At 49.6% G+C, this 15,618-nt stretch overlaps 1 protein-coding gene across 4 annotated transcripts in view; it reads left to right on the top strand.

Moving 5' to 3' along the window:
* The window catches only part of LARP1 (La ribonucleoprotein 1, translational regulator), a 1,174,773-nt gene extending 1,161,399 nt beyond the window's left edge, over window positions 1–13,374 (top strand). For all 4 annotated transcript variants that reach the window (XM_069653974.1, XM_069653972.1, XM_069653971.1 and 1 more), the window contains one exon: window positions 8,617–13,374. In XM_069653974.1, coding sequence (XP_069510075.1) covers window positions 8,617–8,835 — 219 coding nt within the window. In that variant the 3' untranslated portion in view covers window positions 8,836–13,374. The remainder of the gene's footprint in view (window positions 1–8,616) is intronic.
* The last annotated feature ends 2,244 nt before the right edge of the window (window positions 13,375–15,618 follow it).

Genomic DNA, 15,618 nt, shown 5'->3' with positions numbered 1-15,618 from the left:
GCACAAGTGGAAGAGGTTCGCCGTTTGATGCCATACCCTGAAGATCATCCTTCTACGAATCACTGCTCGGCCGGTGCTTCCGTATTTGATGTCGTTGGCCAGGCCCATGCTTCCATCAAAGTTGATCTGGTGGCTATTTCCTGCTACACCAGATCTCCTGGACGATGATCCTTATGGTTGCATCATTTGGTCAAGGAGTTCGTCAAAGGACTATTATGCTCGTTCCCGCCGGTGAAGGCTCTGGCCCCGGCGTGGGAGCTTAATGTGGTGCTGACTAGGCTCATGGGTCCTCCGTTGGAGTATGCATTTGAAGCCACTGAAATTTGTTGTGGGAAACAGCTTTTCTTGTGGCCATCACCACCGCATGACTGGTGGGAGAGAGCCAGGCCCTCTCTTGTAAACCACCTTATTTGACATTCCACGAGACGAGGGTGGTACTGCGGACGCACCCCTCCTTCATGCCCATGGTGCAGTCAGACTTTCATCTAAACGAGCCCTTGGTTACCTGTGGTTTGATATGTAACTAACCCCCCCCCCTGTCCCCGACGCCTTTGTCGCCTGTTGAAGGGACTTTGGCCCTGTGAACCATGGGAAGGCCCTGTCCAAAGCTTCCATTTCCAGGTTGCATCACCCATTGTCACCGGTTGGTGAACCGACCGCTGCCTGGCTGTCGGAGCCCACTCGACCAGAGCGATCACTGAAACTACTGCGTTCCTGTCTGGTGTGCCCCTGCTTGACATCTGCAGGGCTGCTACATGGAGGTCGACGCATACCTTCACAAAATTCTACTGCGTCGACCGGGATTGCAGGGAGGAGTCCAGAGTCCGCCAAGCAGTGCTGCGCAATCTGTTTGCTTGAAGGTGAGCCTGGTGAGAGGTCCTTAATGTTGAGATGCTTAATGTTGAGCCTTGCCACCTGCCGTGGTTGTGCATGTGTGTACTACTATGTGTTCTTTATTCATGAGCATGTGAATCCATGTCAGACCCATGCTGGAGAAGGAACAAATTACTTACCTGTAACTGTTTTTCTCCAGCATGGGTCTGGCATGGATTCACATGCAAACCCTCCCGCCTACTCCTCTGCAGCGCTTCTCTTGGTCCTACTGCCACTTTATATGCTACCACATCTGAAGATTGCTGCCAGAGGAGGGGCTTAGGTAGAGGGCCATCATTGGCTGGGGGCAGTATGACCCAGAGGCCAGTGATTGGTTGTTAGGAGACAGTTCAGAAGTCAAACTGTTTTTTTTTTCTTCTTTACCGAGGATTCCCAGCCTGACGGGGAATATTCATGAGCATGTGAATCCATGCCAGACCCATGCTTGAACAGTTACGTAACTTTATCCTTCTCCGCAAGTCCGGTGGTGCCAAATTGGGACATATCAGTGTAAACTCAGTGGTTGATGGAATAGGGACTGGCTGCCTCGGATGGAAGCAAACCTGCTTGCCAATTGGTGGAAAATTCTTCATTGCCAGAATCAATTGCAATGATCCAGATGAAATGTCTCCTAGCTGTTAATTTCACTGTAGGTAAATTGAGTACCATCGTCCACCATTTGTCCTGATGACATTGGGAGACTCCCCATTGAACCATTGCAGGCGATTTGAAGAGAGGAATAGTCTACCTCAGCCGTCACCATCAAGTTGGAGTCTACATGTGCAACTTCTCCAAGTGGGATGCATAGAATTCACTGCCCCAACCCTCTGTGGGCACTTTATGTAATTATGGACTTGGATCGCCCTGAGTATGGGCTTATCAAATCTAGATATTAAAGTTGATGGTATTGAGTTTTGGCAAATGTCGCCTCTTTATCGTTTTGAATTATCGGCCCAGACCTCAACATGCGTTTAGACATATCTGCCATCTCGTGCTAAAGCGGTATAGAGTTACTGGTCAGGCTTGGACTTGATTCCAGAAAGAGAGCTCAAAGGCACGCTGGCTCACGGTTGCTCTTCCATCCTGGCTGTTGGTCAAAGTGATGGCCAACAACCTTTCCTCAATTAGAGGATTGATTTTCCCAAGTTGTTTCTAAATTGCCACTTAGAACGAAGTACTAGTGTTTCTAATTTGCCAAAGCCGGTTTTACAGCTGCAAACTGGCTAGTCGGATGCCACTCAGTGCTGGTTTAGGCCCCCTCTCCCCCTCCCCTCCCAATGACAATGGACCGTCGTACCGCAATGAGGTTAATGAGCTCTGTACAAAATGCACAGATCTAGAATATCCCTCAAATGTTGGGTCTAAAAAAAAAAGTTGTGCCAGTCGCACCAGCACTAAATACTCAACTGGTTTTCACTTAAATAACTTCATGTGAACCAGTCGATTGATTTACTGGCTTTTTTGTCTGGCAGAACACATTTAAAGCACTTCATATGTGCAGGGCGGTCACTTTCTACATGCACAGAACCGAAAAGATCTGCAAAATAAGCCCATTTCTCCAGCATGGGGTCTGGCATGGATTCACATGCTCATGAATATTCCCCGTCGTCAGGCTGGGAATCCTCGGTAAAGAACAAAATCAGTATCAATATCAGTTTCGTTTCTGATCTGTCTTTCTCAGTAGTAACCAATCTCTGATCTCTGGGTCATACTGCCCCCAGCCAATGACTGACCTTTCCCTAAGCCCCTTGCCTGGCAGCCATCCTCAGATTTTTACCGCACGTTCAAGTGTTGGGAGTCCTCGTGCTTTTAGCTCTCGAGCTTTTACTGTGTTTTTGCGCTTTAGGAGATTTTCTCATTTTTTTCGGTTTAATCGAGCCTCAAGCTCCACCGTTTCCACTTCCGATAACGGTGACCTGTTTCGGAATTCTTCTACACCCCTCAAGGGTGACGTTTTCGTCCAGTTACTCGTCTTGGAGGTTCCAGAATATCTAAGGCCTACCTCAGTGGACATGGCCCAGGACAAGGGAAGCTCGACACCCGGATCCAAGCTGTTCAGGAGCTGCCTGGGATGCGGATTGCAAAATGTTTTCAAGGAGGACGAGCATTCGAGATGTGTCTACTGCCTTCATGAGGACAAGACACACGTGGAAAAGGACTGTGTGTTTTGCAAGAACCTGTCGGAACGGACCAAGCAAGTTTGTTGTTTCCACCTGGCTGGAGAAGGGCACAGCAGGTGAGAAGGCGAAGAAAAAGTCTGAGCGGTCTTCTATGTCCTGTGAGGGCGCCCCGGCGATGGGCCCAACAGAAGGCCAAGCACTGCGAGTCAGCGGGAACCAGGAGCACCGAAAGGTCGGTCTCTTCGGCTGCCAAGCAGGGCGCGACTTCCCCGGCACGATCAACCGCGTGCCAGCACTCTGGTTCGAGTAAGTCCGAGAACCTGGGTAAGCTTCTGGAGACGCCCCGGTCGATCTCGAAGGGAGCCGAGAGGGAGCAAGGCGATGACCCCCCCCCCCCAAGCAAAAGCCCAGTTCGCACCTAGGGTGGTGAGGGCCTTGATCCACCCGGCAAAGGCCTCTATCGAGGTTGTCGCAGCGTCCCTGGCGAAGCTTGCGGAGACTACGCCAGTGGAGGCGGCCTCGGGGCCCAGAGTTTCCCTGCCACCGCGGAGGGAATCCTCTTTCCAGCCCATAGTTAAGACTCCTGTGAAGACCCAGGTGGAAAAAGAGGGGGGGGCGGTGGCCATTACGGACTTAGATTCAGCCTCCGAGGAGGATCTGGTGGAAACCGTGAAAGGCCTCAACGAGAGGTTCGATCCCAGGGGAAGGACCCTGCTGATGGGATCGAAGATAGCGACCATTGCCCGAGCCCCAGGATAGCTCATCGGCCATTTTGTTGGCGATCCAATCCTTATGTACTGAGATAAGGACGAGGTTACCACGGACCCCGACGGAGGATGCAGAACCTGGACCGTCGGGAAGCCCTCTGAACAAGCGGAGGAAAGTCCACCCCTTACCGCCCTTCGTGCCCACAAGGCCTGTGGACCCCCCACCCCCCCTCACCGGACCCTCGGGATGATACGGGGACAGACAACCGTGGCGATGATGCAACGAACATTCCTTCATCACCCCCCCCCCCGTTCCTCCCTCTCGGGCCTCTCTGCCCGACGTAATTGGCTCTTTCCACGCCATGATAGCCAGGGCATCCAAGCTCTTCCAGCTCTGCCCTGAGGAACAGAAAAAGGAAGGCTTTCTTTACCAACGACGGGAGGCCAAGAGAAAGACGGTCCTCCCAATACCGTTGCTCGACATCTGGGACGAAGGGCTGGCTATCCTGAAGAACCCTTTCACGACACCCGCCAAGAGGGACAGGTACGAGAAGAAGTACCGGGTCCCCGACGCCGCCCCCTTGTGCCTCAGGGCCCAGCCTACGCCGGATTCGGTCGTCTCGGCAGTGGCCAAGAAGGCGGCGGGTGCAGCGGCTTCAACTTCCACTTCCCCGCCGGACAGCGAGGGCAAGAAGTTGGACTCCATAGGATGACGAGTCATCTCGTTGGCGGCCACGATGATTAAGGCAGCCAATGCCTTAGCGATTGTGGCCCGTTACGACAGGGAGCTCTGGTTCAAGATAGCTCCCCTGCTAGACTTCCTACCGGACGACAAGAGGGCAGAGGCCCTACAGATTCTGCAGGAAGGTGAGGTGGCGTCGGATCACGCCATTACGGTGGCAGCGGACATTGCCGATACCGGATTTCGCCAGCTGGGCAACAGAGTTTGCCTTAGACGACGAGGATGGCTCAGGGCTACAGACTTTCGCCAGGACGTCCAGACCAGAGTTTTGGATATGCCGTTCGACGGCAACAACCTGTTTGGGAAGACAGTGAATGAGTCCCTCCAGGCCATCAAGACAGACACAGCCCGAGCCCTAGGAGTCCTTCAGCAACGGCGGCCCTTTCGGAGCTCCGGAGGCAGACGGGGAGCCTCCAAGGGATCCAGCAGTGGCTCTTAAACGTACCGCCATGCGGCCCGCTCCTCGTCCCTGGAGGCCTATAGAGGCCGCGGCAAACAAGGAGGGTCTCGCCGCCGTTGTCGAGGAGGCCAAGGCGGCAAGGCCTCTTCCAAGCAGGACTGAACCGGCCGTTGCGTAGGGCCCCCCACCGAAGCACCCCGGTGGGAGGCCGGCTGACTAAGTTAGTCAGCGTGTGGGAGTCCATCTCCACCGACCGTTGGGTGCTGGACACCCTGGCCCGCGCACACTCGCTAGAATTTCAAAAGAAATGTCCTCTCATTCCTCCCATGGCCAGGAAGGAGAATCACATCCCTCCCCTGCTGTTTGAGGTAGGGGCGATGCTCAAGAAAGGTGCCTGGACCTGCGACGGTTAAACAAGTACATCAAGGCACAGAAATTCAGGTTTGTCACCCTCCAGCACATGCTGGGACAGCTGGAGGAGGGCGACTTCCTATAGTCGTTGGACCTGGAGGATGCTTACTTCCACATCCCCATTCTAAAAGGACACAAAGTTCCTCAGATTCGTAGTCCAGGGGCGTCGCTACCAATTCAGAGCCCTGCCGTTCGGATTAAAGTCGGCACCCAGGGTGTTCACCAAGTGTCGCGCTCCAGTGGTGGCGCGGCTGTGCCTGCAGGGGATCCACGTCTACCCCTACCTGGACGACTGGCTAATCCATGCAAGGTCAAGGCAACTCGCCGTCGAACACACAGCGAGGACCGTCCGTCTGCTCACGGAACTGGGATTCGCCATCAACTACCCCATTTCCCTCCTGGGTCAGTCGCAGGTAGCACTGTTTCTGGGAGCGAAGCTCGATACAGTGGAGCGATTGGCATCTCCGTTGGAAGAAAGGACGAAGGCCATTTTGGGCAAGGTGCAGCGCCTGTTAGCCACGGATGTGGCCAGGGTGAGGTCCATCAAGTCCCTCCTCGGGATGATGTCCTCATGCATCTACCTTGTGCCCCTTTGCAGACTTCGGCTGCGTCTGCTACAAGAGTTCCTCGACGCCCGCTGGATTGAAGCGGCGGGCAGCTTCGAAGACAGGATCCCGCTCGACGAGGAGTTCTGTCAGGCGATTCTATGGTGGGGTACCCGTGCGCACCTCACGGCAGGCACAGACTTTCAGACCCCGGCATACCGGGAGACGGTGACGACGGACGCCTCCCTGGAGGAATGGGGGCCCACACCGGAGATCTCCACGCAAGAGGCCTCTGACTCCCGGAGGAGAGTTCTCTTCACATCAACGTCCTGGAGCTACGAGCAGTGTTCTGGGCGCTCTAATCGTTCCTTCCGTCCCTCAAGGACAAAGTGGTGAGGATCTTCACCGACAATACCACCACGATGTTCTACATCCGGAAGCAGGGAGGCACCAGATCCCCAGCCCTATCCAAGGAGGCCCATGATCTGTGGCATTGGGCCGTCGCCCAGGGGATGTTTCTCATTCCCTTCCACTTGGCAGGAATAAAAAACACTGTCGCCGACTCACTCAGCAGGGAGCTGCACTCGTGCCACGAGTGGGAGCTATGCCAGGACCAGGTGGATCGGCTCTTTCAACGATGGGGCAAACCCCAGATCGACCTCTTTGCGACGGCGACGAACTCCAAGTGCCAGAGGTTCGCCAGCAGGTTCACACAGCCGAGGAGCATAGGCGATGCCTTCTCGTTCCCTTGGGACGGCCTGTTCCTGTACACGTTCCCTCTGTTGCCGTTGCTGCTCCGTCTCATCAACCAGCTCAAGAGGTCCAGGTGCAGGATGATCCTCGTCGCACTGGCGTGGCTGAGACAGATCTGGTTCCCGGACCTTCTGGACTTGTCAGCGTTCCCACCTATCAAGCTGGCGACAGATGCGGATCTTCTCTCCAGAGAAGGAGGCGCCATTCTTCATCACGACCCGGAGTCGCTGAACTTGCAGGCTTGGCTCCTGCAGCACTAGAGTGTGGAGGATACGATATCCCGGCTGACTGCAGAGAGGTTCTTGCAAAAGCCAGGGCGTCCTCAACTGTCAAGTGCTATGGACATAAGTGGAAGAGGTTCTCTGTCTGGTGCGGCGCACAGAAGATTAACCCTATGCGGATTACGGCCCCTCAAGTATTGCCGTACCTACTGTCACTGGCCAAAGCTGGACTGGCTCGTGTCTCCATCAAGATACATCTGGCTGCCATCTCCCGATACACCAGAACTACAGGACGGGCGTCCTTGTGGTCGCATCGCCTGGTGAAGGAACTTATGAAGGGACTATTCCGATCGTTCCTGCCGGTGAAGGCCTCTGCCCCAGCGTGGGAGCTCAACGTGGTGCTGACCAGGCTCATGGGGGGGCCCCATTCGAGCCTATGCATTCGGCGCCGTTGAAGTTCCTGTCGTGGGAGACAGCATTTCTCGTGGCCATCACCTCCACACGACGAGTGGGAGAGGTCCAGGCCCTATCCTGCAAGCCTCCATGCTTGACTTTTCACAACACAAGGGTGGTGCTGAGGACGCACCCCTCCTTTATGCCCAAGGTGCCTTCGGACTTCCACCTCAACGAGCCCTTGGTGTTGCCAGTTTTCTTCCCGTCGCCTTCGCAGGCCGAGAGGACTCTGCACTCGCTGGACGTAGCTAGAGCGCTGACGTTCTACTTGGACCACACGAAGAGTTTTCGGAAGACATCACAGCTGTTTGTGAACTTTGGACCTGTGAATCCAGGGAAGGCTCTCTCAAAGGCTTCCATTTCCAGATGGCTCTCCGGCTGCATCATGCACTGTCACCGGTTGGCAAACCGACGGCTGCCCGGCCGTCCAGAGCCCATTCGACCAGAGCGATCGCTGCTACCACAGCGTTCCTGTCTGGTGTGCCCCTGCTGGACATCTGCAGGGCTGCTGCGTGGAGGTCGACGCACACCTTCACAAGATTCTACTGCGTCGATCAGGACTCCAGGGAGTTGTCCAGGGTCGGCCAAGCAGTGCTGCGCAACCTGTTCGCTTAAGGTGAGCCTGGTGAGGAGGTAAGAGATGTTTACTGTTGAGTTGTTGTATTGCTTAATGTTGAGCCTGTTGCCACCTCCCGTGGTTGTGCATGTGTATACTGCTATGTATTCTTTTATTCATGAGCATGTGAATCCATGCCAGACCCCATGCTGGAGAAGGAACAAGTTACTTACCTGTAACTGTTCTCCAGCATGTGTCTGGCATGGATTCACATGCGAACCCTCCCTCCCCTCTGCGGCTCTTCACTTGGTCATACTGCCATTTACGTGCTAACAAATCTGAGGATGGCTGCCTGGGTAGGGGCTTAGGGAGAGGGCAGTCATTGGCTGGGGGCAGTATGACCCAGAGATCAGTGATTGGTTACTACTGAGAAAGACGGATCAGAAACGAAACTGATTTTTTCTTTACCGAGGATTCCCAGCCTGACGGGGGGAATATTCATGAGCCTGTGAATCCATGCCAGACCCATGCTGGAGAACAGTTACAGGTAAGTAACTTGTTCCTTCCAAAGCCTTTGACTGCACAGAATGTGTTATTGGCTCTTGATGCTTCATGGGTATGCTACATGTTAATTCTATATCAACTGATGCTCAAAGCTGACATTTTTTCTTGGTTTAGGTGGGGCAGGGGGGGTTGGACGTTAAGTGGCATTGGTGTGAACAGTTCACTTCCAATGGGTGGTTTGTGGTTGCAAGTTATCGAGCAACATTGACTTGTCAATATTGTGATATCTGCTATTTGAAATGTATTTCAAACTTTTATTTTTTTATTTTAGCCACCCATGGGTGATGAAAGTGGCCCTAGAAGACACCCATCAACATCCGAAACAAGACGGCGATACCCATCGCAGTCTTCAACCAAGTCAGCTAGCCAGCCTGCCCCAAATCATTTGCAAGTCTCGCCCAATAAGCTGGCTAAGGAAAGTGCCAAAAGCACAAGCCAGCAAGCTGCAGGAACGGCGTCCGCACAGCCAGATGCCAGTCAAGGGAAATAAAGAAGCAGGAACCTGTGTTCAGCGACTGGGTTGGGAGAGGTCTGATCTCTGGCTGGATTGGGAAGAGATGAAAGGTTGGGTGTTAAGGACCATGCAACAGGAAGTAATTTCAATGCACACCGCTTCTTGACGCTGGCAAAATGGACTTCACAAGACCCATCACCTTATCTCAACTGAGGGCTTTGTGTACTGAGCAGTCTGCCCGTGCTTCCCATGTCTTAGTTACATTCGGTTGGATGGAGGGTTGGGAGGGGGGGGAGAGAATTATTTTTTTGGGGGAGGGAAATACAAATATATATATATATCAAGTTTTAAATTATTGCTCAACATCCATCTGAATAACCAAAAATCCTGGGCAGAGATGGTCTTCCCCACAAGCGGTGAGGGAGATGTGCACCGTCAGACATTTACCTGTGGATTTGCCATCGGGTGCGCAAGACGCCCCCTTCCTGGATTGAACACTGCTGACTCTTCAGGTCCTCTCCTGTATCCTCTTCCCCTTCATTAAGGACAATTGGACACCGTCTGGGGTGCTATGGTTAGCGCATCGTGTTTGCCACGGGCTAGCATGATGCCCTGCCTAGGCCGAGCCAGTGTGAAAGCTCTTGGTGAGCATTGAATCTGCCAAGAACATTGCTGCACGGGAAGGCATCTTTTCATTTTAGTTCATTTTAAGTTTTTCGTTTTTGGGAGGTAAAGGAAATATTTTAACTTTTGCAACTTTTTCTTCTCACTCTGGAAACGAACACAGTAACCATGTCAAAGAAAACTGTACAGATTCCCCCCTCCCCCCTCTTGTGTGGTGTTGCAAAAAACTTTTAAAACGTTGCCTTATTGTAGAGGGGCTCTTGGGGATGAGTTTGTTTCTTCCCCCACCCCCTCTGGTTTTAATAATGGGTGGTGCAGTTATGAGGAACAATAACTGCTGCCTGGTTAGGTGGGATGAATCATCCAATGCAGACTTTTGGCTAACAGAACACCAACCTGTTGACTTCTGCTCTTGTGACTCGCCAGTCTTCCAGGAGACCGTTTGCCCTTTGGAAAGGCTTCCTTTGAGAGGATCGCTTTTCTCTGCCTACGAACTTTCCTTTGCTGGAGGCACTAAGCAATTCTTCACCTGGTAGAACATTGGAGCGAGTGTCTCAAGAGTGATGTACTTAGTACTTCTGTATGAAATTCTTGTATGCTGGTGTTTCTATATCGACTGTTGCAGGATCTATTTACTGGTATCGGAGGTACTTGCTGCTGATCATTGGCTGCAAGTCTGTGTTGCATATGCATGAGGCTCATTTACATTGTGTTTATTTACATACAAAATTGGATCAATTTTACATATTCGCGGCAGCCGTTAAAACTGGCCTTTGGCCCGGTGGCGGTATAATTTTACTACAGCCTCAACCTAATGCTATGGGTGCTGGCACACTGCCATGTGTTTCATTATTCATAGTCTATGAAAGACATTTGGGTGAAACATGGTTGAGCCAAGGGCGTAACGTTGTCATTCATTCCAGTTTCGTATTAAAACAAACATTCTCAGTTTCCTCGATGAATGCGAAAAATGACTTGCTCTTTTCCTGGATGGAAAGTAAGGGTTGGTGCTAGTTTGATTTGTGACTGTATCCTAGATATTTTGTAACAAGATATCTTTGTGCACCACCCTCACCCCATGGACAGCAACTTTCTTTTCAGGTAGTGGAAAGTAAGGGTTGGTGCTAGTTTGATTTGTGACTATCCTAGATATTTTGTAACAAGATATCTTTGCGCACCACCCTCAACCCATGGACAGCAACTTTCTTTTCAGGTAGTCTAGTAAAGCAAGCCAATTTCATGCATGTAACCATCAGGCGATCCAGCTAAGCTTTGGGTAAGTGTGGTAGTGTCTGAACCCCCCCCCCCCCCCCACTCCTTCAACTGCCAAAGATTGTGGGTAGAATATTTTACTGCCCTTTACAATGTGCTATAAGTGGTGTTTTCACCTATGGTTTTCTCATGCCCTTGTGCAAGATGGGGGTGTTATGGATTTAAAATTGCCCTGTATAGTTTAGATGGCAGGCTCACATGGACCTCTTTTTAATCCTAGGTCAGGGGGAGAAAAGAATACTTATCACCATATCTTTATTTTTGTTTTGCACAGTGTCTTATTTGGATGAGTAATCGGGGATCCCCAAAATTGTTCTGCAATGATGAGGTGTTAAACACGTAAGCAGTTTAGGTTATAGCATAATGTTTTTCACACAGGTGAGACAATTGTACTGGCACGAATGAGAGCATTTGGCTCTGTGGAAAGAAATGTGGCACCCATGTGTGCTGCTTTTTCTTTTTTCTTGTCAGTCCTTGTCTTGTTTAACTGCTTGTGGCACCATGCGGGTGTTTTGTATTGCAGTTTCACCAGAAAGAATTGCCATTTAACACTGCTTTTCACGTGGCACACAACTGCTAATATCCTGGCAATGTGACGGGGGTAGAACAGGACTGAATGACACAGGAAAGGTTTAGAGGTACAGTGTACATTGGTAAAGCCAGTGAATGTTTAACCAGCATAGCTTGTAAACGAAACAGGAATACAACCAATTACTATGTTATGGGTTGGACATGGGGCGTACAGGCGTGCCTTTTGTTAGAAAGGCTTAGCTGGAATGTTGCCTCTTGTGTTCCTTATTTCATCAGGTCTCATCTGTGCAGTCTATCAACGCAACATTTTTGCATCTTGCAGTACACTGTGTACTATTATGTGAAGGGTCAATCATTGGGGTTGCTCATTTGTTTCCAGATGATACATAGTACATCTCAGCAGTGATTCCCTTCCATTTACATCTGGAAATAACCCTTACCAGTGATTGCCATTTAATGTTTTCTTCTTTAGTGATTGAAACTTAAACTATAACAAAACATTGCAGAATTACCCTTTTGCTTACCCGTTCAACAATTCTTGAACCCTGCCTTGAAATTCCTCCTGATGCTTCACAATCTTCCAATGCCGCACACGTTGACAGCCTAAATGGTTGACAAACTTCAGTTGCCATGTGCTTCACCGTGATTTCCCCTGGTCCCCCCAGCCCCCGCCCTCCTCCTCGTCAAGGCCCACCTTAAAGACTTTATTTTACAGAAGCATTGTGATTAACTGAGCTGTGTAAGGTTTGATTTTTAAATCCAGGTTATGACCCTTGTAATGAGACAGCTAATTTTGGTGCTTTTCAATCATGATTGTGTATGCTCGTTTGGCTTTGAGCTACGTTTCCCACCTTTTTAATGTTGTTTTCTCCATATGTCTAAAGCTGTGATATGTCCATCTTTCTGGAAGGTGACTGAAAATGTGGAGGGGAAGGTTACATTGACCTGTAATTATTACTCTTAAGAAAACCTTTGTGTAATGCTAGTCTTGGCTGTCCAGCCTTATAGCTTACATATCTAGTATGCATGTTTCTAAAATGTCCTGGCAGTGTTGCTAAAAGGGCATTTACCCATCCACACCATGTCCCAGTATCGCATTATCTTATTGCCCCAAAAGTGTTTTTTAGCTTGTGAAAGCTACAATGTTTTGAAGAGGCTGACGGTTTTGTGCTTCCTGGTCAGTGCTGTGCAGCATTGGTAACCTCCCAATTTGATTCCATGCTACCTTAATCGGGCCCACACTGCTAATCTTGAAGGCTCAGTCAGCAGAGCAGGCTTCATGTGGCGGGATTACAATCTGCGATTTTGTTACTTGGATCTGTCGACATTTGGGTACATATGCTCTTAATTACACATTGTATATGGATATCCTAAAGGGGAGTTTGTTAGATGCTCAGAATCTGAGATTAATTCGAAAAGCAGTTTGCATGCTTCCTTTTGAAAAAGTATTTACGATGGTTGAGAAAATGGTATTGTTTGAGACATGTTACATGGCACAACATGTGGGTGGATGGATGGGTGAGTGGAACCTTGTTGAAACCCATTGATCCTGTACAGATAACCTGTTTGAGAAGACACGCTTGTCTTTCACCCGCCACTGTGGGAAAGCCCTGCATTGTATCCCCAGCACATTAAAGGGGGACTTGATGCTTATATCCTCCAAATTTATTTTCCTACCTTTATTGTGGCAATGGCAGTATGCAGTTGAGTTGACATCGAAACGTCTTTGTTTGAGATGATTACCCTGGTCTCATGCCTCTCATTTAAAAAATAAATAAATAATCCAGAGCAAGCATTTACCATCTGCTATTCTTTGAAAAACGGAAATCGCATTGTACCAGCCAGCGGGAACGCACCTCCATTAACATGCAGCAGCCCTGATCACCAAAATGTTAATACCTAATATTGAACATTATGTTAAGATCACTATGCTAAAAGAAAAAAAAAACAAAAGTGAAAAAGTTCTAAAAAAAAGTCAAATACTTGAATGAGCGCTTGTATAATAACGTTATTATTGTTCCGAATATCTGCTGTTAGGCTGATGTGATTCCTTCTTGTAGTGCTTAGTCCTTTGTAATTTGTGGTAATTATGCTTTTTCCTTTTTAATACAAAAAAAGTGTAAAAAAATAAAAGCCTTAAAAGACCAAGTGCCTTGTAACCTTTCCTTGAAATTATTTTCTTAAAGGTGGTCTACATATAAGTGCCACAACACAAGCCATATGGTGGGTCTGAAAACACAATATATTTGCAAAAATACTCAGTGGCCAAGTGTTAATGAGACAATGTGTATATTCCTTTGACGAGTCCCCATTTAGCTTCGACTTGTGGGATAGGATTTTTGGAGTGTTTTCCAAAAGACCACCTTAGGTATGACTTTAAAAGGCTCAAACATGTGACACAGGACTCTTACTGTAGACCTGAACCACACACGTTTTGTTGGTAGCAATGGCTGAGCAGCCAGGCTTATCTTGGAAGGAAGGGCTATAGAGATGTACAAAGAACTGAGTATGCACATAGGCCAAAGAAACACTAACACTCAAGTTATATAAAAATGGTTTATTTTATATGTACACTAAGGTGATCCTTCAGAAAGGTAAGTACCAAAGCACACAAAAACCAATGCAATGTTCACAGTAAGTAAAACACGTTTATTACTTTCAGAATGGCAGTATGCATTCAACAGATAAGCAACATACTTTGGTAATTGTTCCAGGTAAGAATGAAACGCACCCAACATAAAGCAGGTAGATACTTTTTCAACACTTGTAATACTTTTCTCAGTGGCCTAACACTTTAGAAGTCCATTCCTATCTAGTTATGAGTGTCTGAGTCAGATTGGAGGGTAGAACAGGCAAGGCACAAGCTGCAGAAAGTCTGTTTCAGAGGAGACTTCTGTAATTAAGTTTCTGTTGTAATGTGTTTTCTGGGACTTCAGAGAAGGCTCCCTGAAGGCGCACCAGCATCGGGCCTGGGCGAACGTGAATGGGTGAGCTCCCAAACGCACAAATCACTACTCCAGCAACACGGGTGTAGCAAAGCAACTCTAGGTAAGTTCTACCGAGAGTCTCACAGTACCTTAAATGTAGAGAAGAGGATACAGCACGATGCTGGCATAGGTCTGCTGCTGCATCGGTCACTGGATTCTTGGTCAGGTAGATGAAAGAAGGGACACTTGAATGGATCTCGCAGAAGTCTCGCGAAGAGGCTCCAGTCAAAGGATTCTTTGTGGTTCTGTGATTTTGGCACCCTTTCCAAAGCACCAGTGAAGAACGGTTCTCGTCCTGTCGCTTTCTTACTTGCTCGGTCCAGCACTCTGAGGGGGCTTGAAGGACTGGAATCTTGCCACTGACGGTCCGGAAGGAGTCCACCAATGTTTCGGGAGGATTCGATCTTTGGAAGGCTATATGATATGGCATTTATAACACGCCTATATACAAGTGTTTCAAGGTGCAACGAAGCAAGGGGGGAGAACAGAAGGAAGACAGACCACGATCTTACTAGGCCAGGTGACATTGCGATTGCGCAAGTGGAGGGGGGGGGAAGGGAAAAGTGCGGGGGGCAGTGCATAGGATAAACATTAAAATAAGACACAAAGAAATAAAAGATGTGGACAGCCGGTAGCAAGTGCAAGGCAAAGTGCTGACATCAGGTGTCAAGTGCGTGCAAGGGCTGCCAGGGGGCAGTGCGGCTGTGCAACTGGCGGGGAGGGAACCTGGGCCCAAGATCAGAGGGTAGTCGGGGTAGTAACAGTGCAGTTTAAAATTCGGCCAGGAGTTCAGCAGGGGAGTCGGGGAGAGAAAGCAGAAGCAAAGAGGAAGGTCTTGAGGTGCTTCAGGAGATGGTTCTCCAAGTTTCAGAGATGCAGGGAGGCTGTTCCAGAGGGAAGCCCCAGTAGAAGAAAGATCTACCACCAACTAGTTGCTTGGAGAAGCGACTAACCCTGGGTGAGTTGGAGGCGGCTGAGCAAAGAGCTTGAGAAAGAAGCTATTTAGGAAGAGAGTTGAATGTATTGCCCCACAAGGCCTTGTGAAAAATGCAGAGAGTTTTGAACATGATCCTTGCTGCCACTGGGAGCCAGTGCAGAGATGTCAGTCCTGGAGAAATACGATCCCTGGGTTTGAGGCCAAGGACAAGTCTTGCAGTCCTGTTTTGGATGAGTTGCAGAGGATGGAAAGTAGAGGCAGGCAGATTTAGAAAGTGGCTGTTGCAGTAGTCCAGCCTAGAGAGAGAATCAGAGCTTTGGAGACAATTGGCTTCTGGGTGAAGGAGAGGAAAGGAAGAATACCTCTGAGGATGTGCAGCTGCTAGTGTGATTTCTTAGAGATGTCAGATGTGAGGAGTGTGTGGAGTCTAAGTTGACCCCAAGGTTTTTAGCCTCACATGTGGGAGCA

The sequence above is a fragment of the Ambystoma mexicanum genome, chromosome 3q, assembly GCF_040938575.1.
Source record: "Ambystoma mexicanum isolate Mex_15411 chromosome 3q, UKY_AmexF1_1, whole genome shotgun sequence".
NCBI classification, from domain to species: domain Eukaryota; kingdom Metazoa; phylum Chordata; class Amphibia; order Caudata; family Ambystomatidae; genus Ambystoma; species Ambystoma mexicanum.
Note: the sequence above shows the minus strand (reverse complement) of the source record. Positions and strands in the feature narration are given on the sequence as shown.